This window comes from Rattus rattus, chromosome 2 (assembly GCF_011064425.1).
Source record: "Rattus rattus isolate New Zealand chromosome 2, Rrattus_CSIRO_v1, whole genome shotgun sequence".
Classification (NCBI taxonomy): domain Eukaryota; kingdom Metazoa; phylum Chordata; class Mammalia; order Rodentia; family Muridae; genus Rattus; species Rattus rattus.
This window is the reverse complement of record NC_046155.1, coordinates 218,952,510-218,980,284: the sequence shown is the minus strand read 5'-3', so window position 1 is coordinate 218,980,284 and position 27,775 is coordinate 218,952,510. Positions and strand designations below refer to the sequence as shown.

At 40.9% G+C, this 27,775-nt stretch overlaps 1 protein-coding gene across 1 annotated transcript in view; it reads right to left on the bottom strand.

Moving 5' to 3' along the window:
- Heca (hdc homolog, cell cycle regulator) overlaps nucleotides 1-26,175 on the bottom strand; it is a 45,580-nt gene extending 19,405 nt beyond the window's left edge. Inside the window, 4 exon segments of the mRNA XM_032894957.1 lie at nucleotides 25,583-25,725; nucleotides 25,727-25,766; nucleotides 25,769-25,816; nucleotides 25,819-26,175. Of these exon segments, the coding sequence (XP_032750848.1) occupies nucleotides 25,583-25,725; nucleotides 25,727-25,766; nucleotides 25,769-25,816; nucleotides 25,819-25,987 (400 nt within the window). The 5' untranslated portion in view covers nucleotides 25,988-26,175.
- Between the last annotated feature and the right edge of the window lie 1,600 nt (nucleotides 26,176-27,775).

Here is a 27,775-nt window from a genome sequence, read left to right as displayed (position 1 = left end):
CTGTGTAGCTCTCAATTCATTAGTTTTCAGGCCTTCGTCAGGACATTTAATGCCACTGTTGTTTTTTTAACCTATAAAATGGTAGAAATAACAGTGCCTACATCAAAGGGTCACTTTGAGTAATAAAAGTTATTGAAGTAGTTCAAATAGAACTTAACACCTATTCATTTAACTTTAAGCAATTATTGCTAAAAAGTTGTATCAGTTTGCAACAACATAATGCTAATAAATAAATAAATAAATAAATAAATAAATAAATAACTATCAAGAACTGAGTTCACAACACAGCTCCAGAGAGGTGACACACCTTCTGCTCACATAGGCAGACTGCTGAGACACACAGGAGGGTAGCAGTTCAAACAGAGGACGTTATTAGCCGTTTCTTACTCCTCCCCTTCTATTGCACACAAGCACACACCCTCCTCTTCCTCACTTGGTTCTCTATCTTAGCTTCAAATCCCTTTCGCAGACTCCTAGGCCAGAGAGATGCTCCTGACTCCAACTCACACCGTCTCTCTTCACAGTGAACCTCCAAGCACCACATTAAACACTCTCATGCAAAAGGCTACCACTACCTTGCCTGTATTGCTTTCAACCTAACTCCTTGTTGATCATGGCTTCTCCTGTGTGTTTTAAGCTACAAAGAGGTAGTAGGGTATTTTTCCCTATAATAAACAGAGCAGGACGGCGTACTCCAAACATTTCCTAACTGACTTGTTTTAACATCTTACAGATGCCCTCAATGTCAGAAAAATAAGCACTTTATATCTTCTCCAACCTAAGCCCTCTTATTCCAAAATTGGGTGACAGATAAAGCACAAAATTGAATTTTATTTATGAAATTGGTCCTAAAGACCTGCCCCAGCCAAAAAACAAACAAAAAACCCAAAACAAGACAAAACAAACAATCAAACAAAAAAACCTCAATCATCTTGAGTCTGTGATTCATGTACAGGAAAAACATGTTCAAAAGGCACAAATAAGCAATCATTATGCTGTGTTAATTTAATGGGTGTCTTGTAAATTGTATCAGCTTTATTTCCACATCCAATTTACCTCCTAAATTAACAATGTGACATTCAGTATCTTTCATTCCATCTCGTTTCTCCTCCAAAGTTACTGATTTTCACTATGTTTTTAAACACTAGTATCAATTCACCCAAATACTTTGAAGGGTATAGAATTTTAATTTATAACAGAGAACGTCAAAATATCACAGTGTCACCCAGATCCTTGCAGATGTTCTACTAAGGTTAAGGATTCACTGACACACTGCCAAAAGTAAGTAGCTCTAAAACAAATAGGACCACTGAGTAACAACGCATTTTTATAATTTAATGATCTGCTACTTTGGAAATATAATAAAGTGGTTTAATGCACAATTTGGAGGAATGTATCTGCTAAAGCTATGCATATAATGTAAATCTTTTGTTAATATTATTCAATTTGAAATTTGTATAGTTAGATTTATATAATAGATAAATAGATTTATATAATCACACTGCTGTAGACAATAAATTTGCAGGCTTTTACTCTTGCTCCAATTTAGAGTTAAGGACATAGAAAACAACGTGGTACTTTAACATGTAAATAAAGTACTAGCAATCTTCTGAAGGAAAAGCAGGGCCAGTTCTCTAAATCGCATCACATCATGAAAACAGTTATATGTGCAAATGTATGCATATAGACGTGGATATCTGCAGGGAGATTTTTGGACAGCTTTTAAAGTCTTTACGTCACTTTATAGCACTGCACTCTGATTTTAAAGCCTTTTTGTTCATGAGAAAACAGGCTGCATTTTCATAATCTTTGCTAATATCCTCTGTAGTCAGTAATAAATAGTCAAGATTTGGCCAACATCAAATGCCTTATTTTATCTTATATAGATTCCCATTACCATATAAATTATAGTTCAGGACCTCAAAATGCACTACTTCTCTCTTACGAGTTTCCAAATGGTGTCTGAAGAGTAAAGACCATAAGAGAGTCCCTGTTCTCCCCCACCTCTGGAATTCCAGTGGCTTGAAGATGCAAAGAGTAAAACCTCTCTCTTCCTTAGGCTGTCCAACAGATAAAACATGATTGTCAGATTATCTGGCAATGTGAACAGTAAATACCAGCTTCCTGTCAGAAAATACAAATATTTGCTTCTATTCAGTATCTTCTAGAAGCTCAACTGAGAAGCAAGTTAAAGTCATAGTGCATAGGTAAGTATGGAAATTAAAATAAGGACATAAGGAAAAAGCATAATATATTCCCCAAATACTTGCCTTGGTTAGGGTTTCTAATGCTGCAATTACAAAACAGCATAACCAAAAGCAACATGAGGAGGAAAAGTTTTATTTCAGCTTACAACTTTGAGGTCATATATCACCCCTGAGGAAGTCAGGGCAAGAACTTAAAGCAGGAACCTGTAGGCAGGAACTGAAGCAGATGTCATAGAGAAACACGGCTTACTGGCTTACTCACTCAGTGCCTGCACAGCCTGCTTTCTTATGCAACCTAGGAACCCCTGCCCAGAGACCACACCATCTACACTGATCTAGACCCTCCTACGTCATCACTAACAACCCCCTCCAAAAAACATCCCACAGGTTTGCCTACAAGCCAATCTGTTGAAGGCATTTCTCAAGGAGGCTCCCTCTCCTCAGATGACTCTATACCTTGTGCCAAGTTGACAACAAACTAGCCAGCACAGTGCTTTAAAATTCAAACTGTAGACTCCACCTAGGAAATATTTCAGAGTGATCCAAGTTTTCTTTTCTTTTTTTAAATTGGGTATTTTATTTATTTACATTTCAAATGTTACCCCCTTTTCCAGTTTACCCTCCAGAACCCCCAATCCCATCCCCCTCCCCCTGCTTCTATGAGGATGCTCTCCCACCCACCCATCCACTCCTGCCTCCCTGCCCTGGCATTCCCCTACACTGGGGAAGCAAGCCTTCACAGGACCAAGGGCCTCTCCTCCCATTGATGCCCAACAAGGCCATTCTCTGCTACATATGCAGTTGCAGCCATGGGTCCTTCCATTTGTACTCTTTGGTTGGTAGTTTAGTCCCTGGGAGCTCTTTGGGGTCTGGTTGGTTGTTGTTCTTCCTATGGAGTTGCAAGTCCCTTCACCTCCTTCAGTCCTTCCTGCAACTCTTCCATTGGGGTCCCTGTGTTCAGTCCAGGGGTTGGCTGCAAGAATCCCCCTCTGTATTTGTCAGGCTCAGGCAGGCCTCTCAGAAGGCAGCTATATCAGGCTCCTGTCAGCAAATACTTCTTGGCATCCGCAACAGTATCTGGGTTTGGTGTCTGTATATGGGATGGATCCCCACGTGGGGCAGTCTTTAGATGGCCTTTCCTTCAGTCTCTGCCCCACACTTTGTCTCCATATTTCCTTTAGACAGGAGCAATTGTGGGTTATAAATATGGAGATGAGTGGGTGGTCCCATCCCCCAACCAGGGGCCTTGCCTAACCTCTAGATATGGTCTCTACAGGTTCTCCCTCCCCTTTGTTGGGTATTTCAGCCAATGTCATCACTGTTCAGTCCTGGGAGACTCTTGCTTTCCTGGCATCTAGGACTTGCTGGTGGCTACTCCCAGTTCCTCATCCCCCACTGCTACACACCTCTGTTCAAATTCCTGACCCTCTGTATATCATCCCAGTCTCCTGATCCTCTCTTCTCCCTTTCTTCCTCCCAAGTCCCTTCTACCCTCTACCTCCTGTGAGTATTCTGTTGCCCATTCTAAAAAGGAATGAAGCATCCACACTTTGGTCTTCCTCCTTCCTTCTTGGTCTGTGAATTGTATCATGGGTATTCCATGCTTTCTGGATTATCAGTGAGTACATCTCATGTGTGTTCTTTTGTGACTAAATTACCTCACTCAGGATGGTATTTTCTTTTTCTCTTTTTTCTTTTTTTATTTTTAATTTACATTTCAAATGGTAGTCCCTTTCCTGGACATAAGCTCTCTATCCCTTCTGCTATAAGGGTGTTCCCCTCCCCGACTACTGCCTCTTCCTGCCCCCCACGACATTCCCCTACACTGGAGGTTCCAGTCTTAGCAGGACCAAGGGCTTCTCCTTCCATTGGTGCCCAAAAGGCCATCCTCTGCTACATATGCAGCTGGAGCCATGGGTCAGTCCATGTGTAGTCTTTGGGGAGTGGTTTAGTCCCTGGAAGCTCTGGTTGGTTGGCATTGCTGTTCTTATGGGATTGTAAGCCCCTTCAGCTCTTTCAATCCTTTCTCTAATTCCTCCAAGGGGGGTCCCATTCTCAGTTCAATGGTTTGCTGCTAGCATTCACCTCTGTATTTGTCATGCTCTGGCTGAGCTTCTCAGGAGACAGCTATATCCGGCTCCTGTCAGCATGCACTTCTTAGCTTCATCAATCTTATCTTGTTTTGGTGGCTGTATATATATGGTCTGTGTACCCATGTGGGGCAGGCTCTGAATGGCTGTTCCTTCAGTCTCTGCTCCAAACTTTGCCTCCATATCCCCTCCTATGAATATTTTTGTTCCCCCTTTTAAGAAGGACTGAAGCATCCACACTTCACTAATCAATGAATGAATACCATGAGTGGGTTTTTTGTGATTGGGTTACCTTACTCAGAATGATATTTTCTAGTTCCATTCATTTGCCTATGAATTTCATGAAGTCATTGTTTTTGATAGCTGAGTAGTACTCCATTATATAGATATACAACATTTTCTATATCCACTCCTCTGTTTAAGGGCATCTGGGTTCCTTCCAGCTTATGGCTATTATAAGTAAAGCTGCTGTGAACATAGTGGAGCATGTACTTTTGTTGTATGTTGGAGCATCTTTTGGGTATATGCTCAGAAGAGGTATAGCTGGGTACTCAGGTAGTGGAATGTTCAATTTTCTGAGGAACCTCCAGAACGATTTCCAGTGTGGTTGTACCAGCTTGCAATCCCACCAACAATGGAGGAGTGCTCCTCTTTCTCCACATCCTTGCCAACATCTGCTGTCACCTGAGTTTTTGATCTTAGCCATTCTGACTGGTGTGAGGTGGAATTTCAGGGTTGTTTTGATTTGCATTTCCCTGATGACTAAGGATGTTGAACATTTCTTTATATGCTTTTTAGCCATTCAATATTCCTCAGATGAGAATTCTTTGCTTAGCTCTGTACCCCATTTTTAATAAGGTTATTTGGTTAACTAGAGTCTACCTTCTTGAGAGGTGTGTGTGTGTGTGTGTGTGTGTGTATCAGCCCTCTATCAGATGTACGGTTGGTAAAGATCTTTTCCCAATCTGTTGGTTGCCATTTTCTCCTAATGACAGTGTCCTTTGCCTTACAGAAGCTTTGCAATTTTATGAGGTCCCATTTGTCCATTCTTGATCTTAAAGCATAAGCCATCAGTGTTCTGTTCAGGAAAATTTCCCCTATGTCTATGTGTTCCAGGCTCTTCCCCACTTTCTCTTGTATTAGTTTCATTGTATCTGGTTTTATATGGTATTCCACAAAATAGAAACAGAAGGAACACTACCCAATTTGTTCTATGAAGCCACAATTATACTTATACCTAAATCTCGCAAAGACCAAATAAAGAAACTGAACTCCAGACAACTTTCCTTATGAATATCAGTGCAAAAATACTCAATAAAATTTTCACAAACTGAATCCAAGAACGCGGCAAAACGACATCTATCATGATCAAGTAGGCTTCATCCCAGAGATGCAGGGATGGTTCAATATACAATGTACACTATATAAACAAACTCAAAGAAAAAAGAAACCACATGATCATCTTATTAGACAATAAGAAAGCATTTGACAAAATTCAATACCCCTTCACGTTAAAAGTCTTGGAAAGATCAGGAATTCAAGGCCCATACCTAAACATAGTAAAAGCCATATACAGCAAACCAGTAGCTAACATCAAACTCAATGGAGAGAAACTTGAAGCAATCTCATTAAAATCAGTGACTAGACAAAGCTGCCCATTCTCTCCCTCTCTTCAATATAGTACTTGAAGTCCTAGTCAAAGCAATCAGACAACAAAAGGAGGTCAAAGGGATACATATTGGAAAGGAAGAAGTAAAAAATATCACTATTTGCAGATGATATGATAGTATACTTAAATGACCCCAAAAATTCCACCAGAGAACTCCTAAACCTGATAAACAACTTCAGCAAAGGGTCTGGATATAAAATTAACTCAAACAAGTCAGTAGGTTTCCTCTACTCAAAAGATAAACAGGCTGAGAAAGAAATTAGGGAAACAACACCCTTCACAATAGTCACAAATAATATAAAATACCTTGTGTAACTCTAACCAAGCAAGTGAATGATCCATATGACAAGAACTTCAAGTTTCTGAAGAAAGAAATTGAAGATCTCAGATAATGGAAAGACCTCCCATGCTCATGGATTGGCAGGATTAATATAGTAAAAATGGCCATTTTGCCAAAAGCAAACTACAAATTCAATGCAATCTCCATCAAAATTCCAACTCAATTCTTCATAGAGTTAGAAAGAGCAATTTGCAAATTCATTTGGGAGAACAAAAAACCAAGGATAGTGAAAATTATTCTCAACAAGAAAAGAACTTCTGGGGGAATCACTCTCCCTGGCCTCAAGCAATACACTACAGAGCAATAGTGATAAAAACTGCTTGGTATTGGTACAGAGACAGGCAGGTAGACCAGTGGAATAGAATTGAAGACCCAGAAATGAACCCACACACCTATGGTCACTTGATCTTTGGACAAAGGAGCTAAAACCATCCAGTGGCAATAAGATAGCACTTTCAACAAATGGTGCCAGTTCAACTGGCAGTCAGCATGTAGAAGAATGCAAATCCATCCATTCTTATCTTCTTGTACAAAGTTCAAGTCGAAGTGGATCAAAGACCTCCACATAAACCAGATCTAAGTTTTCCTACGTGTTCTAAAGTAAGTTATCACAGATATATGCATAAAGAGCCATCAAACTTCTCCAATAGGCTGTCCGTCTGCCCTATAGTATGACATCTTAAATCATTCCTGGGCTTTTGTTACAAGGCTGTAAACACTGGGGACAATAAAGTGTAGGACTCCTATGCAAAATAAAATAGACTTCTCACGTCAGATGGCTGAGAGCTAGCTACTGAGTCGGTTTCATTCTTGGGACAAACTGCTTTTAAAAATGACAGCAGACAAACTAAATATGGCTTATTTATAAAAAAAAAATTGTCCTTAATACTTACCGTTTACAAAGCCTGATAGTTAAGCGACCGGCTTTTGTTATTTAATCTAATAAAGACTAGTGCACACCACTAATATGTTTGCCTCCCGACCTCATGCTATAGAATTAAAGCTAAACTTGTGACCTACCTCTTCTAATGTCTTAGGATAAACACTATCTTAGGATAGAAACAGTTTAATTGTAGAAAAAAAGTGCATAACTAAAACAAAAGTCTCTTCACATGCTTTCTTAACTTACAATTTATTTTTATCAAATATGAATTTTAAGTAAAAGTCTGTACTTGATAGGCACTAAAGTTCCAGTCCTCATTTTGCAAAGCCAGCCAGAGAAGGGTGCTGCTTGGTTGACCTCAATGCAAATTCAGTGAGCATCCTTCCTTTGCAGTGACACGTGACTTCATACCCCGCCAGTCTAGTAGATTTCTCTTTTTTGTATTGAAACAAGAGAATAGTATGAAAGACAGAAAAATAAATACAAATGACTATTGGAAATACTGATAATAAGGTTGTGTGCCAATATACTGATATCAGTACTTCCCCTTTTCTACTTCTAAAGTAAATGACAACCTGAATCTTACCCATCATAACTGATCACAGCTATATTTAATCACTTACAAATATTATGGATGAGGTCAGATTTCTTTTTAATTGGTATATGCTAGTAAGTACAGTCAACACCAGTTACTGCATCTGCCTTTAGTCTATCTACAATAAAGAGGGAACCAAGCACACGGTTGTAATCTCAGCACTTAGGAGGCTATGGCGGGAGGATCAAGGATTGTGAGTTCAAGGCCACCATGCACTAAATACATAGTCAGACACCATCGCAAACTACCTTCCCCTTCTCTCCTTTCCCTCAAAAGCAGGTAGAGGTGGAATTTCAGTGGTAGAGACCACACCTGGCTGTGCCATGCCCTGGGTTTCCTCAGCAAAAAAGTAAACAAAAAGACAGGAAGAAGGGAGAGGGAAAGGAGAAAACAAGAAAAAGAAAATGAAAAACAAGAAGTAAAATATAGGGTAACCTGAGTGCGGACTGGCAGCAGAGCGCACTGCAGACAAGGAGTGTGGGAGCAACTTGATTGGGTTAATGAATACCTCAGCATTAAAGCAGACCTTCAGGCGGGCTTACAGAGTGTTTACATGGAGGCTTACCAGAGAAAGACAACCCACTCTAAACGTAAGGGGCACCATTCTCATGGTCTTGGGTTCAGCTAGAGAATCAATGATAGTCCCCTTTCTCTGCTTTTGGTCAGCACTATAGACTAGCTACATGCCTTCACTGCCATGCATTCCCCACCATGAGAACTACACCCCTCTGCCCTGTGAACTATAATAAACAGATAAGCAGTATGTTGTCAAGTATCTGGCTGTAGTATCCAGAAAAGTAACTAATACAAGGACATATACAGAAAAACATAATAAACTCCCAAAATGCTTTAATAAACTATAAACTTCACAGAAATATGACTAAGTCAGTTGTTTGAGAAAGTTTATCATAGATAATTGTGAACACAAAGTGTCTTCCTATCTTACAGGATACTGACTGCCTTAGTTTTGTTTCCTGTTGTCACTCAAAAAAAAAAAAAAAAAAAAGTCTTCCTATAAATCAAGATAATCCCCCCCACAGACATGGCCACAAGCTAAGTTAATCCCAATGAGCTACCTTTCCCAGGTGGTTCTAGATTGTCAAACTGACAATTAAAACTAACTACCACGTGAACATGGATAGTAATGGACAGATGTATGGGATTTGTTTTGGATAAACAACGCTTAAAAAGGACTCCCTTCTAAAAGATAAAATAAAATCAGCTGGTTCATTTTAGTATCAAATAATGCAGTGTGTGCTGTGTTTTTGATCTGGAATCCAAGGAACTCTCTGTGTTAAAGGCCTGATCCTCAGCTTGGTTAACAGGATGTGATGAACCTTGAGAAATGGGGGCCTAATGAAAGGCTTTCAAGTCATTGGGAGAAGTGCCAGGATTGTGGGGTACCAATTGTTTCCTCTCTTTCTGACTTTCCAGTCATTATTTGAGTGGATTTGCATCTCTACAGTCAAAAAGCAATGGGCCAATTAACTGAAACTTCTAAAATAATTTGCCAAAACAAACTTTCTTTTTCTGAAATCGGTCTCTCTGTGTAGCCTGGAACTCACTCTGCAGACCAAGCCGGCCTTGAGTTCAGAGATTTAGCCGCCTCACCTCAGTGCTGAGAGTAAAATCATGCACTACCCATTCAGCAACCTCTCCTTTATAAACCGATTAGTGTAAACATTTGTTACAGGAACAAAAAAGACCGACTACCAAACTGTAGAAGAAAATGCTCTAATTCCCATCAGCTGCTGAAGATATAGGACAATTCAGAAATATCTTCAATAACTGTTATATGCCTGGTGCAGAGTTTGTTTCAGGGGTTAGACATGAGGGAAATAAAAGCAAGTCCTATCTTCCCCCCCATTTTTGTTTGCCTTGTATTTTTGTTTTATTAAAACCTGGGTGCCTAATACTAGATAACAACTAAAATGTTGATTTCCTTTTCTTCCAAGACTTGTCATGGTTACTTATTGCTATACAGAGAAAATGATCCATGCTTCTTTCTGAATGTTTCTTTAAAAATACCATAGTTCCACAGAATAGATATAAGGGAGATCCCTTCATACAGAGTCTACAAGTGCTTCCTGAACATACAGAGGACTCTTCAGTCATATACTCAAGAACAATTAGCTTTTTGGTGGCCTTCCTTCTTCCATCCCCAGCCATCAGCACACACAGAGTAAAGAGCTGGGCTAGAGGTGTGGGTTAATGGTAAAATATTTGCCCATCACGCTCATGGGCCTGGTTTGATTCCCAGCAGCACTTTAAAAAGAGCAGAGAAGCTGGGCATCACCATAGCCATGTACAACTTTAAGTCCGGTACTCAAGGCAGAGGTAGGCAGATCTCTGTGCGTTCAAAGCTAGTGTGGTCTTCTAATAGAGTCCAGGGCAACCAGGGCTCTGTTACACAGATAAACCCTTCCTCTAAAAATCAAAAAAGAAAGAAGAAGAAGAAAAAAAAAAAAAACCACAGAGATAGTGACCGATAATTTTGAATAACCAGATAGACTATGACACATAAAGTTCTATAACTAAGAACAGTCTATTCAAAATAGTCAGCACTTACACTTAACACTCATACTTACTTAGCTTCTAAGCTAAATACATTAAAGAAATATTTAAACTCAACTACAACACAAAAACTTCCTGACCCTTTCCTTTCACAAAAAGACAAGGAGATAAATCTTCTCCATCTAATAGAGCTGCTAAGTTCAAAAGAAAAGAGGAAAATTACAAACAAAAGAGCAGTTTTCCTTGAAAGAAAGTCAAGAGACACACTGTTGGTATGAAGAATATTAAATTAGACGGTGGAAACACAGGGCACAGAGACCAAGGTTAGCCTCTTTCAGGTGTACCCTGCTTTGCGTGTGCTTTGCGTTTAAACCAATAAAATCTTATCACAATACAGTTAATGTCCTCCCTCTACCCATATCCTTAAATAAACAACTTTATTTACTTATTTAATTTGCTGAGCTGAAATCTCCAAAATAAGATATTTTCTAATCATGTTTTCCCTTCAAAATAACCTGGTAAAATGCTTTCTTGTTATCACCCAAGCAGTCATTCTATTGGGACTTAGGGGGACAAGCCTTTTGCCTACAGCCAAACTGAACAGAGCATTTCTCGAATGCTTTATTAGCAGGCAGCGAGTAACAAAGAACCTGTTACAACAAGGAAAGGTTTGTAGAAGGAGAGGGCGTGTCTAAGTCCTATACATACTTCTGTGCAAATGAGAACAACCCAAGAATCAGTCGCGACTATGTCCTCTTGGCCTAAAAGTTTACCTCATCATGTACACTTAGCATAGCCCGTTATGATACAACCCTTGAAGAGTAGTTCATAAAATGTTCTAAGGGAGATTAATGAGTGCCAACTTACAGACTCCCATGCTAGGGATGGCCCAAAACTAAACATTCTTTTTTTACCTTTTGTGAACACAGATAAAGTTTTGTACTCCAAGATTCAAAATTATTCATTTCAAAACTGAAAAGAAAAAAGGAAAGTATCCTTTATAAACTGATGAACAAAAAAATCTGGAAATTAAATTGTATTATAAAGCCTTTTGCAGGAATTCTAGAAAGACTAACTCAAATAACTGGTTTTCCCTGAAACTAACAGGAAGGTTCTCTAGGGAAATCTACACAGTAAGAGCTCTCATATCCAAATCTGTAGAGAAACAAAAGCCCCCTCCCCCCTACAAAAAGCAATGCATGAATTTTGGAAGATTAGCATTCACTGTGAACTCCTTGGAGGAAGGCCAAGGTCTGTCCTGGATTCTTCCAACAAATCAGAGTATGCATTCATCACTAGTTGGAACGCAGCCACTCACCCTCCTTCACAAACTGAGAAGCAAAAACGCATCTAGAAAGCACTAAAACCCCTAGATCATGGCACAACTAATTGCTTTTCCAATCAGCTTTACGGTTTACAGAGGGTTCATCACAAGCAATATCATGTTACCCTCACTTTCTCGAGATAAAACTGAGGCTTAGGGAAGTGAAATGGCTCAATGGGTAACGGCGATTGCCACCCAATGACACGAGCCTGACAACCTGAGTTTGATCCCAGGAACCCACAGGAAAACGGAAGAACAGAACTCACTTCACAAAGTTGTTCTCTGACCTTCACATGTGTTCTATGGCACAATGCAACCACACTATACCACATCAGAAAATCCATACACACAGGCATGCACACAAACATGTACATGCACACAACTTTTAATAAATTAGGCTTAGAAAGGTTCAGTAATCTTGCAAAATGGCAACCAATGTACAACTCTAACCTGTGCCTCTCAATTTCATTCTTTAGCATAATTAGTGAGTTTGGGAGCCTTTTCCAAATCACTGATATCTAAGAAGGTGTGCGCCTGCCTGAACCAGCATCAAGCACAGTGCATGAATAAACTTTTGATTCAACTGAGCACATGTTCTAATTTTATTAACATACACATGCCATTTCAGTTCAAGTGCCTGAATGAGAAAAATGAAACCTTTCTTCTGACTGAATTTAAGTTTGCTATCATAACCAAGGATAGGTAATTCGGCCTTTAAGAGGCCTCCTCAGTTTGCAAACTGGTTCATGAGAAGAGGAAACAGGAGCCTTTATCAGCCGCCTGCAACATGCTACTTAAAAGGAATAAAAAGTGCCAAGAATCTGAGTCAGGTGTTGAGCACTGAGCTCAGCTGTCTGCTAGGATGTAGTGGCCAGGGATAAAGAGTCAGAGGACAGCAGAAACCGCAGTCAGATCAGTAGAGTCCATAACTTAACAGCATTACTGTGCAAATGGGATTCAAAGGACTCGAGTGTCAATAACTATGCTATGCACAAACTTCCAAAACTTCTGATTTCCAGAGACTCTGTCTCTATGTAGATAGCATATGATCATACAAAACATTTCTAGCTAGCATAGACTAACCTAAAGCTGACAAATAACAAAATACAACAAACAGATGCAAAAAGTCCTGAATAAACAAAGACTGTGTAAATCAATAGAACACAAAAGCTTGTAAATAAAAGATAAAAAAAACCAGGAAAAGTAAAAATGACCAAGATACAGATAATGTTTACTCACTGACAATCTTTCAAATGCAAACAATTTGTATATTTTTCATTTATGTGACTGCCAAAAATAAAAATGATGTTCAAAATTTACATCAGAGAATATGAAGAAATAAGCATTCCACAGGCTAGGGTACAGCTTAGAGGTAGTATATTTTTCTTGCAAGTAATGAGAAGGTATTAGGTATTAGGTTCACTCCCCAGCAAGGGAGGAGAGAAGAGTAGAATAAAGGGAGAAGGCAAGAGGTTGACAGAAGCTCTCCCTTATGAGCCTTTGCTGCTACTTTACTACAGGCACCACAGGGGAAGAATACATATGGAAGAAGTCTCTGAGCTGCCCATGTGTTAGACATGCACATTTCTTCTTCAACCGCTGAAGGACACTTTTCCTTCTCATTGCCAAGTTCTCTCCATGACTTCGGGTGTCACTGCTCTAGACACACCATATTTGTTCATTAACAGCGGCTGCCAACTATCCCAGGCTCAGTCTCTCAGGTTACAGGACGCATCTGCTGCCAATAAAAAACAGCTAGAACTTAATTCTGTACATTGCCCAGTTTCCATTTCTGTCCAGACACTGTGTTAGTCATAACAAGTAGTAGTAAGCTTTTATAATAGAATTCTATGAAATACCATGTTGAAATCATCTTCACACTCAAAAATGCTCACAAAGTAACGTCAATCAGAGTTTATGATGTCACCCAACACCCGAAAGGCTCTTCTGATATGTTTTTAAAACTTGAAGGATATGATCTAAAATATAACCAAACCTACACTTGCCCATAAGAGAAAATATACATTAAAGTATGATCTTCCTAATTTGCAATAGTAATCTGAACTTTTGCTACAATTCATCCTCTTGATTAGTCTTATACACCAAGCCAACTGTCAACGAAATGAAATGAACAGGAATCCTGAGTTACGGCATGTGGATTATCCTTGATGATCTTCAGTTGCTCTTGGAGGATGATAGAATTTGAGTGCCAAATACTTTAGGAGTCCAGAATATGTCATTATATTTAAAAAAGAATTCTTTTTTTTATTTTTTTTTAAAGATTTATTTATTCTATATATGAGTACACTGTAGCCGTCTTCAGACACACCAGAAGAGGGCATCTGATCTCATTACAGATGGCTGTGAGCCACCATGTGGTTGCTGGGAATTGAACTCAGGACCTCTGGAAGAGCAGTCAGTGCTCTTAACCACTGAGCCATCTCCCCAGCCCAAAAAAGAATTCTTTACAAAAGTATTTTGAGTTGAGAGTTTTCACTTTTGGAAAATCTCTTATCTGACTAAAAGTAGAGCAGTCTCCCTCTTCCCACCAAGAACTCAATTGCAAAAAATCACCTTACTGAGAGACTGCTTCTTTTACCAGAAGTGAGAAGTCTCCGTATCACCAAAAGAGACACCATCACAAATCTTTGGACTCTTCCATTTATTCTAAGGGCCCATTTGACCTTCCAAAGTTGATGTTCCCCAGAAGTGCCCCTTCCCATAACTTGAAGAAATTCTACCCAGGACTGTTTCCCATACTTCTGTTACAATCTACCCTGCAGTTCCTCAAACCCTGAACCTATGAAGGAAGAGGAAATGCTTGTCCTCCTAACATTTCACCATGAACTGCCCTGTACAGTGTATCTGAGAGCCATGCTCACTTACCCAATGCACTCTAAGCTGTTTAGATAACTAACATTTCACACTTTCTCATTAAGTCATCTTTCTTAAAGATCCCTCTTAATATATATTTCTTAGATTGTTCTCAAGTTTCTTTATTGTCCTAAGTATAACCGTACAAATTATTTGCTTCCCCTTTCCACATATCATAAATTACAACATAATTTATAATTTATGTATTATAAAAACTACTTATTTTCACCAGTTTAAAAGAGCTCTAAAGAATCATCTTGTTAAAATAAACAATTACTTGACAAGCTTAACGACGGCCCGTGGCTCCTACAGCTGTCTTGGTCACTCTTTGCTCGGTGACGGGTGGTTCAGCAGCTACCATACAACCACAACCTCTACTCAGCCCCATCAGTCGCATCAAGTACACAGCAACCAAAACTCAGAGCCTTTCTTACGTCCTCCTACTTGAAACATCTTTAAAAGTGTAGACTGCTGCTCCCATGTATAGTTTAAGATTATGCTTCCTGTCTTAGAAGACAATAAGCACATTATAAGTGTCTAGTAGATAGAGAAGGGCGCAAAACAAAACAGCGAATACACTGATGGAATGAACTCTTATTGTTGCCTAAACAAATCAACCTTCAACTCCCATGGTCCTTTCACCTCTCAATCTTTACCTCCAGTCCCTATAGTTAAAGCAATTCTTTACTACACATGTTCCTGCTCTCACTTCACAGCTGCTCTATAGTACATGCAGTAACATACTTGTGTTTAATTTTTATAAGGAAGACCTGTTTCATACCTTATTTTCTTTCTAGACCATCCAAATTGTTTCCAATTAAACTGAAGAGAAATGATGGTAGAAGAAAAGATTATTTATAGTCAAAGCATTGCTTAAATAAAAACCCATATAATACCAATCATCTTCAACATTAATATTAGAATGGTGCAAGACAGAATTTCCTCATCTGTGCTTGAACTTTCACCACCACCTACTACTAACCCACTCTCTGCCATTAGTGCACAATTTGTTGAATCTCTGTGAGCTACCAAACCACTAACCTCCCCTAAGCACAATAGCATCTGCTCTAAGCACTGAGTCGAAACAGCACTCTCCTGCTGCTGGGACCTTCATGGGTACCAAAAATTCTCTAGCATGCTTGTAAAACTAAGAACCAGAAACCAGAAAGACCATGGAAAAAAGGCACAACTTTTTGATGGCACAAAAATATAATTCATTTTAAAATATAGGCTAAATAGCCCTGGCTGGCCTGAAACTCAGAGATCTGCCTATCTCTGCTTTCCAAGTGCTGGAATTAAAGGAGTGCACCACCATACATGGAATGAATGATTATCTTTACATACCAAGTGCATAGGTAAAATACACTTTAAAAACCTAGATCTCCCCTAAACTTCTGTTGAAATTTGATTCCCAGTGGACCAGCATTAAAAAGGCAGCTTGGGCTTAGAAGGTAATTACCCATATAGATGGGATTAATAACCCTAGAAAAGTGATTTAGACTAAGTGCATCCTTTCTATATGTTTTGCCCTTTAAGGATGTTGTGATAAAATAACATAATCCATACAGCAGACCCTGACCAGATACCAAATCTATCCCCTGATCTTTTACTTCCCAACTTTCAGAACTGTGAAAAATTTATTTCTATGATTTTAAAATGTCCAAACCTGTGGTATTTTGATTGTTAGATCTAAAGCCTGCCTGTTCCAATGACAGTCTGATGCTGATGACAATGTCCTAAAGATAAGAACCCTGGAAGGCAACAGAAGCCTATAGGTGGGTTTCTGTTTTCCAAGAACCTCCCTTAATCTGCCCCTACCATGCCACTAAGGTCAACTACCTTGGGCAAAAGCATCAGTCCTGTCAAATTGCAACAGCTATATCAGCTCAAAGACTCATCCTCTTGACCACATATCAAATCTACTTCTTGTTGTGCCATTTTGCCCCCAACTCATGCCTTAAGATAGCCCAATAAGGGTTGGGGATTTAGCTCAGTGGTAGAGCGCTTGCCTAGGAAGCGCAAGGCCCTGGGTTCGATCCCCAGCTCCGAAAAAAAGAACCAAAAAAAAAAAAAAGATAGCCCAATAAACCTTTTCTCCACAAATGGTCTAGTTCAGTGGTTTCAATACAACCTCATTTACAGATATAGCAACAGAAATTGACTTAGATAGAAATAACTGGATAAATTATATATGTATGGACAGGAGTCACATAGAAGAATTATACTCTCTAAGATGCAGAAACATGATGGTATATTATATATTCTTTTAAAATGATGATACCTATACACTTAGTACTCTATTAAAATTTCCATAAAATATTAAGTATAAAAATCAGATTATAAAATGTGACTATATGGCCTTTATTTTTTTTAAAACTGTGTATGTGCTTTTGTCTATATAGGATACTTAAACTCCTTCATCACTTTCCTTAGGACTCCTTCTTCCTTTCAAGGCCCAGCTTTTCTGCTGCATGCATTTGTTTCCTGCCTTTTGTGTATGTGTAACTTTAAGTGTTGCATATACCTTCCTTTGAATCCATCTTTCATCTTTCCTTTCTCTCTATCAGCAAATATGGTCAGTTCTTCCCATCATCCTTCATGATAAATCTTTTATACTGAGCTATCTGCAATGATTAATATTGTCAACTTGATAGAATCCAGAATCACCTAAGACACAAAACTCTGTAAATTTCTAAATTGAGTTAATCTAAGTGGTAAGACCACTCTAAATATGAATTCATTGTCCTTCAATCAATGAATCAATAATGAAAATGTGGTGTATATATAAACTACGGAATACTATTCAGCTGCAAAGAAAAACCAAATCATGAACTCTCCGGGTAAACAAACAGAACTAGAAGAGATTATAGTGAACGAGGTAACGAGACCCAAGAATACAAACATCACATGTTTTGTTTTGTTTTATCAGAGGCTCCTAACTCCAAATCTTCAGGTTGAGTATATATATTCCAGATTAAATACAGAATCCAGAAAAGGAAAAAGGGTGATGGGAGAACAATACTGAGGGGACTAGCAGGGTATACGTGATCCGATAGGGGAAGGGATAAGAAAGAGAAGGAAGGACTCTATTTAGGGACAGAGGAAGGAGATAAATATAGAAGAAAGACAGTAAAATAACATTAAGAATGTCTGAAAATCTCCTAAGGAATCATACTATAACTACCTACCTAAAGGAACTATAATGCAGGATAAATTTTGGGTTGAATGTTTTCTCATCCTGTCTACAAGTAATGCAGACACAGGGGAGGGAGCAGAGACTGAGGGAATGGCCAACCAATAAACCATCCCATGGGCAAGCACCAATCTCTGACACTATTAATGATACCTGTCATATTTGCAGACAGGAACATGTCCACTGAGAGGCTCCACCCAGCAGCTGACTCAGACAGATACAGACACCCACAGCCAAAAAGTGGATGGAGCTTGGGGACTCTTATGGAAGAGTAGGAGGAAGGATTGTGGGCCCTGAAGGAGACAGGAAGACCAACAGAGTTAATTAGCCTGGACCCTTGGGGCTTGCAGCCTGAACCACCAACCAAAGACCCACTCATCTGTAGCACATGTGAAGACTGACCTTCACATCTTGTGAACAACTGGAATGGAGGCTGTCCCAAAAGCTGTTACCTGTATGTGGGATATGTTCTACCAGCTGGGCTACCTTGTCTGGTCTCATAGAGACCTGAAGTGTCAGGGTTGGGGGATACCCTGGGGTCCTCCAGCTGCTTAGAGGAGCAGGGGAGGGAAGATGGGGAAAGGATTATGGGAGGGGGTGATCGGAATAGGGACAGTGAATGAGATGTAAAGTGAATAAGTAAAAAAAATAAAATAAAATAAAAAACTATAACACACATAAGCCCTTTGAGCTGACAATACTCCCTTTAAGAACCTTCTTTTGAAGACGTCTAGTTGATCAGGAAGTGTCCAAGAGACTCCCCAAACATTACAAACTATTGCTATTGCCAGGTGAGGAAGATTTCATGCACTTCAGACACAGGGCCCAGGGGTTCCTGAGCTGAAACCAACCTGAATGTCTCCTCCCTGAGGACTAGTTTTCATAGTACCAGGATTCACCATGCAAGCTTCCAAAGGAATGAAGCAACCAACAGTCCTGCCCATGACTCCTCTGAGCCACATCAACAACCAAGGTGGCAGGAGAACCTAAGGGTGTGGTAGTGGCGCTTGTTGCCCGGCAGCTAACAAAGCTCTCTGAATGATTTAAGACTTGTTCAACAACAGGGAGGTCATGGTTGGTACTAGAACCCTAGCCAACTACTCAGGACTAGTGAACTAATCAATCACTTTACCCAGGTAAAGCACTGTGTTAACTGTTCATGAAGGACATCTCTCTTTGCAATAGATGCAAACCATTATAGAAGACCATAGCCAATCAAAATGCAGTTGTGGAGCCCAGTCACAATAGAGAGGCCGACAAAACAAATTCCACTGCTAAGGCCGAGGGACCTATTACGACTGTAAGAGACAGAGGATCAGAAACTGTGCTCTAAGGTTGCATAGCCTAGTAATGTCAGAAACTACATCCAGACAGTCTCACCAACATGAGCAGACAAAGTCAACAAGAGAAAAGCTAAACTGCGCAGGGTTGGGGGTCGGGGAGCACAAGGCCTCACCCTACATAAAGAGCTAAGGAGAGCTGAAATTGGGAGACAGAGTTTGTCACAGGGAAGAGCATGCCAACTGATTATCCAATTCCAAAACGTGAGTCCTAAAAATATACTTATAAGTAACATTATATTGACTGAGCAGGTTACATTTATATATGCTTATACATACACATATATACCTGCAACAATTGAAAAGAGGCCATGAAATTGAAAAAGAGCACAGAAGGGTATATAGGAGGGTTTGGAGCAAGGAAAGGAATTGATGTAATTATCGTTTGATCTCAATATAAGAAGTTTTAAGGATGGTAAGGCAAAGGATCAGTGCTTCCTAACTCAATAAGGTCACTGTATAACCTCTATCACTGACTCCTACTTGATTACTCTGCTTAAGGTACAATTTAATATTTTCCTTGGGAAAATGAAAGAAGAAAACAGAATAGCAGCTGAGCAATAGTGTTAGATACTTAATGACCTTTATCAATTATTCATTAATAGTTCTTAATCCTGTAATAGATTTTTTATGAGTAAACATTTCATGCAATCATAAACATATTTTTCTTCATAAATAAATTTAAAAAAAGAATTGTGGGGCTGATACTATAGGTCAACAGTTTACATCAGCTGCTTTTCCAGAGGACCAATATTTGATTCCCAGCACCCACATGACAGCTCACAACTATCCATAATTCCAGTTTCTGGGGATCCAATAAACTGGTCTATAGAGCAAGTTTCAGGGGTAGCCAGAGAAACCTTGCCTCATACACAGAGAAACAAAAAAAAATTCTTTTGAACAATCTTTAGAGAATGCTTCCTAGGGAAGCTCTTTCTGGTGGGAAAAATAAATGTAAGACTGAAAGAAGGTATGTAAAAATATAAAATATTAATATTTTAATATTTGTTATCGCTCAGTGGTGGGATTATATATTTTTGACTATAAATATGAAAAGAATTTGGCATATCATAACTTTTTTCTTTCTTAAAATTTCTTTAGATCTATGTATTTTTACTTTATGTGTATGGGTGTCTCACTCACTCCTATGTCTACAAGTGTCCACAGAGACCACAGGAGGGTGTCAGATCCTCTGGAGGTGAAGTTACTGACTGCTGTAAATCACCATGTGGGTACTGAGAAGCAAATCCAGATGGCTGTGGGCCACCATGTGAGTGCTAAGAGCCAAACCCAGATCCTTTGCAAGAGCAACAATGCTCTTAACCACTGAACCATCTCTCCAGCCCCTCTTTTTGTTCTTTCTCCCCTACTCCTACACCAGGGCTGAGAAATGAAGCCAGCACTTCACATACACAGGGCAGGCAAGGGCTTTATCACTGAGCTACATCTCCAAGCAACATAATATTTTCAACCTGTGGTTCTGGACCCTTCTAGGGGTTGAAGACCCCTTCACACCGGTTGAATATCAGATATCCTTCATCAGATATTTATGATTCCTAACAGCAGCAAAATTACAGTTATGAAGTAGCAATGCAAATAACTTTATGGTTGGGGTCACCACAAGGTACTGTATTAAAGGCAGTGTTAGGAAGGGTGAGAGCCGCTGTTTTAAATAAATCTCTTCAGAATGTATAAGAGTGATCACCAATATCCTCAGGACATATTCCCCCTCCCTTAACATAGTCCTTCAGTTACCTTCAAGTTCGTTAACCAAATTAATTAAAATTTAGCACACCTAAACGCTTGAAGTAAACTCATAAAAAGACTAAGCTACAAGATTAACTGCCAGTTTTGTCTCCTGGTTTTTGCTTTGGTGTATGGTTTTGAGGCAGACTCTTACATAGTTCAGGCTGGCCTGGAATTCTCCATTCTTCTAGCTAGGATTACTAGCATGTACATATCTTATCATCTGTCTTCAGTTCTCTGAGGAATATTTTACATTCTTAGACATAGGAAATCTGACACTGAAAGTCTAATTTCTAAATTTAATAACTAATCCTGTAACAAGCAAAGAGAGGAGCATCTGATCTAAGAAGTAGTGTTTCTACCAAAGATGAACTTCAAAAGGCAATGTCCACCCATACAGTGGTGATGCACACCTTTAAACCCCCACTCCTGGGGGCAGAGGCAGGAAGATCTTTATAAATTAGAGGTCAGCCTGGTCTACAGAGTTAGTTCCAGGACAACCATGACTGTACAAAGAAACCCTATCTCAAAAGAAAAAAAAATGCCCAGCCAGGTGCTGTGATACATGTCTATTACTGAAGCACTCAGGAGGCAGAAGCAAGGAAATAACAATTGAAAAAAGCCTTGGGGGGCGGGGAAGGAAAAGCAGGCAAACACTATTTTACTTCTGATTCATATAGGTAATTTATACGTGTATGAATAAACTGAATGTCTAAAAAAGGACAATCCATTTAAAGTATACTACAAATCTAGTTATAAAGTGTTTACTTACTGATCAAAACATAAAGCAAATTATAAATCCTGTTCAAATAGTACTCAGGTAGTACTCAAAAAATTATAAACTGATACATGATTCAGAACATATCTCTTCATCAAAATAATGCTATACAGTGGTTATCCCTAAATCTGTCCCATAAAACCTATATAGCAGTTAATAAGATATATTTATTTATCCCATACTGGCGTCTATGATGCCCCTGGTACGTCTAGGAAGCCAGTAAATGTCGGGAAAACAAGAGTCCCTCTCCACGTAAGTTCACCAGCAGAAAGACAACCCCAAGGTCTACTATTTTCTAGGGGAGCACATTTCAAGGTTTTATATTCTTAGACTTACAGGTTTAAATACCTATCTCAAGGTTCAAATGCACCAAAAAGCAGCATATCTCTGGTGTGCCTATAATACATGTCTCCCTGTGCTCAGTCCTGCCTCCTTTTCTCTCCCACTAACGAAGAGAACTCCACGATAAGCCTCCTGCCTATAAATCTCTTTCCTCTTCCAAGAGATTTCTTCGGAGGATTGAAATAACTTACACTATAAACTCCTTTGGAACTGTTCTAATATACTCTCTTTAATATACACTAGCTATCTTGCTTCATATTTAGGGAGGTACTATGATCTCATTTGATATATGCAGAAATCAGGCTCAGAATTTAAATAACTTACTAATTTAAAATGAGTCCTAAAATGCAAGGGAAACACTAACTACATCTACACCAAGCTGTCGAATGACTTAAGGCAGAATTAGTTCAAAGGCTGTGCTGGCAATGAAGGTGCAGTGAACCTTGCTCGGCCACAAAACATATTTATAAAAGTATGTGCAAACCAGGTCTCCTGAAAACCAAATATACCACAGTCAAGATTGCACGTGTGTTAGAGCTGAAGAGAAAAAGCCAGAGGCCTAATGGAGCCAGACTTTCAGAATGAAACCAGTTGTATCTACTGCCTGATTACTAGAGTCTAAAAATAATGAATGACAAATCTCGTCCACCTACAATCACACTGCTCCAGTATGTGCACACAGATGTGTACTGTGTAGGAAACAATGGCACTTCCCCACACTTGTTTCCTCTACTCCCTGCAGAAGGCTTCATAAATTAGTATCTAAAAAATAGGAGTACAACATCCTTTGAGTTCTTATTCAAATGTATAATAGCAACCAGTTCAACTGCCTCAACTCCAACCACACTAGTTTCCTCAAGCTTCCCCTGGCTAACAATCTTCGTTATAGAGTGAGGCGTTATTTATACCTACAATGAACAGCTAAGGGCTAATACGACCTTGCTTTGTAACTACAATGCCCCCGTACTTCCAGAACACAAAACCACTCTATAAATCTGAAACAACTACTACTAGTCAATACGTTTACATGCAAGCATAGATTAAAAACTGACTTGATCAGAACAAACCACTGAAAAATCTTAATAGGTATGAAACATGGTCAAGGGCAGCCTGAGAGCTATATAACTAAGGCATTGTCCCACCACCAACAAAAGGCTGTAATATTTAGGAATTCTTTTGAAAATTTCATAATAAAAGCTAGTATCACAAGCAAAAACTTGAAATATACTTAGAAATCATAAAGGAGTCCAACTAATGTAATTTTAAAATGTAAAAATAATTGAGTCTTGAACCAACAAGATGGCTTAGTGGGAAAAAGCACTTACAACTGGAGTTCAATTCCCAAACTCTACATGGTGAAAGGAGAGAACTCCTGAAAGTTGTCTTCTGACATCAAAAATGATGCTATTTGCACACACACACACAGTTTAAAAAAATGAACCTTTGTTAACATGTTTATAGCCCCTTCCTATAAAAATTCACCAGTATCAACTCACCCCTATATCTATACTATATACATATATATACATACACAAATATGTGTATACACACACACATATACACATATATCTCTTACAGTTTCCCTATTATTTTTGTGTAGGCCTTAGAACCTGTTAAAATTCTCTTCGGAAACAGAGAGATGATCCTTCCAGTTACCTCAAACTATTCGCCAAGGCAACACCAAAATGGGCACCATAAAACTCAGCTCACTGCTCTTGAATATGCAGCTTCTGAGATGCCGGTTATGGCAATTTGGGGGCCCACTGCTTCTTTTTCCATGTCTAATAAAATAAAGACCTAGTAAGAAATACACAGCCTTACACAGATAAGACACAGTATTGCCAAGTCTACCAGTTTACTACTTCATAACATAACTGGCTTAATGTTTTCAACCTAGGAGGAACCACCTGCCAAACACTTCCTCAACTACTTGATGAGACTCAAATCTTTCAGTGTGGTAGAGCAGGGCAGAAACAAAGGTCCTTGTGAGACCCGAGGATATACTAGAGTATAGCCACTAGCCTCGTCCCTCTCAAGTGCACAGTACTATTAACACTGCAAATTAAATAGCTGTTCATTTAAAATGATAATCTAATAATTATCTTAAATATTTTAAACGAGTAACTAATAGCTGTTATTCATCAACCATCTATTATCTGCAATGAACTTTTATTGACCTTTGCTTGATAAACCTTTAAAGTAACAAGAAATGGGAACGTAATAGAAAAGTGTCGCTCTGAGCCTCCCTCACAAAAAACCTCTAAAAGACCAGTGTAACCCCCCAGTTCTACCCCCATTCCCATCAAGTTTGTACATGAGGAATTGAGGTTCAGAAAAACTGGCCTTTCTCCAGATATCAAAGCCCTAAATGACTAAGGCTGAGTTGGTATTGTGCAGAGTCTAAGTATCTTCTCAGTCACATCAAAAGGAAGGTTAGAGATAAGAAAGCGAGAATGTGCACAGGCTAGCCAAAAGTATTATCAAACACCTACAAACGTGTAAGTTTGCTCCTGGTAATAAATAAACAAATCTTCCTATTTCAAAACTGCAGGGGCTCAGCCAGTGGGGCCCATATCCAACAGCCTGTAGTCTATCTCCTATGGGAACCACTGTGGCGTTCTTGTAAGTACCCTTTTTCATCTACATAGAGAATGGCCTAGGAAACTGAACACTGTTAAAAAGCAAAGATAACTATTATAAAGATTCTCATCGACTCTCATGAAAATATACATTCTTTCCTCTGAAAAACTAACCACCTGACAAGAAAAAGTTTAAAAACCGCCCAAATAAAATGTCAAGCATCCGGTCACAAAAACAGTGTCTCCAGAGTAAGAGAAAAATCCTGTCACACCTTAGCTATTACCTACATTCTTCCCTTCTAAAGGATCGTTTAAGTGCTCGTGAAATTATCGGGCTTCTTTAGAAAAACAAACGTGAAACAATTAGACAAGGGACCTAAAAAAAAACAAAAAACAAAAACCTCTAGGCTGGGAACGGAAGTCAAGTTCAGATTCTCTTCCTTCCTCAAGCGAGAGACAGGAGAATTAAATGAATACCCCCCCAACACAACACACACACACACACACACACACACACACACACCCTCTCAATCTCTGGCCTCTCCACCTGTGGCAATCAGGACTACACACACACACACACACACACACACACACACACACACACACACACACACATCTGCTGGGAATTAAGGTTTTCAGGCAACACACACACACACAGAGACAGGGAGAGAGAGAGAGAGAGAGAGAGAGAGAGAGAGAGAGAGAGAGGAGAGAGAGAGAGAGAGAGAGAGAGAGAGAGAGATCTGCTGCGAATTAAGGTTTTTCTTCTTTGGGGGCAAAGGTGGGTGGGTGGGATCACTCTAACTTGGGCACCTTTCCTTGCTTGCGGGCTGGCTCGCTCCCACTAACCCAGTAACACTTCACTCTCAGCCCGCGCGGGCACCACGGGGAGTAGGCACCGAACCGGAGCGCCGCCGCGGGGCCCGCAGCCGCTGTCCACGCTGCTCCGCGTGGGGACCACGAAGGGAAAGCCACCGCGGGGCGGAGGGGCGGGGCGAGCACTTCCTGACTCGCATTGTCCACGCGCCGCCCGCGCCACCCAGGGCCCCGCCACCGCGCCCGCCCGTCGGGGAGGAAGTTGGCGCTCGCCCCGCCGCTGTCGTCTTACCATTCTTGGCGTCCCCCGCGGCTGCAGCCCCTGCAGCGATGGTGGCGTTGGCGGCGCCTGTGCCCGCACCTCCTGGGCCCGCCGCGCCGCCGGTGCCCACCGCGCCGAGCGACACCGCCCCGCAGCCCGCCGCCGCCGCCAGGGCCTCCGGCCGCCGCGCCTGTCGCACCCGCCGCCGCCAAGGCCCGGCTCCATTTTCCTGTTCGTCCCCGCTGCTGTTGGCACGCTTGTTTTGCGGCCGCCTTTGCTGTTCTTGGGGTTGGGCATCTCCCCGACCCGCTCGCGGGTGTCCGGTGTCCGGCGCCCACGAAGGTGGCTCCCGCGGCGGCGCCGGGCGGCCACGGAGAGCGCGGGCCGGCCGCTCTCCTCAGGCGCCCGCCCGCCGCGCGGCCCGCGCCGCGCCATTCCGGCCGCCGCGCCTCCCGGCAGAAGCCGGCGCGGCCACGCGCGGCCACCCGAGGCTCGCAGCGGCGCGGGCGCAACGGGCCCGCGAGCGGAGCGAGAAGCTGAGGAGCCTGAGGGAAAAGGCGGGTCTCGGGCTTGTTTTGATTCGGCTGCGCTGACTTGCTCGAGGCCCGCCCCCGCCCGTGACGACACTGGGGCTCGAGCCTGGTCCCGCCCACCCGGTGACTTCATGGCAGGTCGGCCCGCCCTCGTGACGTCACGCTCGGCGCTCAGCGCTCAGCCCTCCGCCCTGGGTGACGTCATCCAGGCCCCTTCTCGGGAGAGGGAGGCTCCTCCTGGGCTTCCCTGGCATGCAGACAGCCAAGTGTTAGTGAAGTTGTTGACTGACCTTCTGACCTTACTGGAGCTAAAGCTTACAACATGGTCTGGAAAAATAAACAGGTGACTAGAACAGGAAAGCAAAACGAAGGGTTTCGGATATAGGCGTTCCTGGAGAGAGCAGTCGAGCTCCTGCATGGGAATTCTTCAGTCTTGTGCTGGACAGCTTATTTAACCCACACTTGCCAACCAGAGACCCAAGGGCTCTGCCAGGAGCAGAGCCAGCCTGAAACAGGCTGCACTAAGAAGACTGAATTGTCTGGAGAGAATGGCCGGGCTGTGAAGACCTGAAGGCTCAGGTCGATCGATGGCCAACACAAAAGAAACTCAGTGGAATCTTCAGAGGTTTTGTCTCAGAATGTTTTGTCAGGGCCTTTTTTTTTATAACCTTACAGGTCCTTTGTATATACCTTATGGCTTCCGGTTTTCTGTTTTTCTGCATCTGTATGTGTTTCCCCGGCTTTTTCTTTTGTTTTGTCCTATATCGTGTGTTTCTTTTCATTTTACCTTACTATTTTATTATTATTTAGGTGCATATTTGTGTTCTAAGGAGAGGCAGAAAAGCTGTGGATTCGGCTGGGAAGGGAAGTGGTGAGGATCTTGGAGGAGCTGGAGAAGTGGAAAGGGTAGCGGGATATAGTGCATAAAAATCTATTTTTAATAGAAGAAAACTGGAAAGAAAGAAAAGGAGATGAGGGCACGGGGCTCCTGGAGGAGTTTGATGTGGTCTCCTTTTGTGCACTCTATTCTGCCCCTTTCAAAGACCAGCTTCTTTCCATCCTTCTGGTCTCAGCTCGCTTTCTTCAGAATGAGCCCATACCTTCCCAGAAAAGCTGTCAGAGTATCACAGTTTACTTCTCCTGTCTACCTCTGATTCCGTTGGTAATATGTACACTTAAATATTTCTCCTCTTTCCCCTCACATGAAACAGCCCTATTTTTGTCTTGGGTGCTGTAAGAAACAACTGAAATGAACTTGGTGAACGTATAAGTAAAAGGGTCTTGGTCCATGACTACAGAAAAAGACTGAACTCACTTTACAGTGTCTTCTTCCCAGAGTGTGATCTTTAATCGCCTCGGCTCTTGAGTCAAAGCACTATGGCTCTGCTGAAAAGTCTAGAAAGATGGCCAAGGTACTGCTCAGAGAAGAGCCATCTGCATGAGTTCCTAGCTGAGAGTCTGACAGGTAGAGCCTGGAGCAACTGGGCTAGCACTGTATGCTTGAGAGCAACTGCTAGTAGTTGGAACTTTTTTGGTGGAAAGATTATGGCCCTTCTTAGCCCTCAATACCCTATATGTCCAAGGAAAGTAATCCTTTAGAAGGCCCTAAGATAGATAGGGAAGGAGAGGTGGGGGAGAGAGGTGAGTGCAGGAGATTAATATCAGGTGCCTTCCTTTATTCCTCATATGT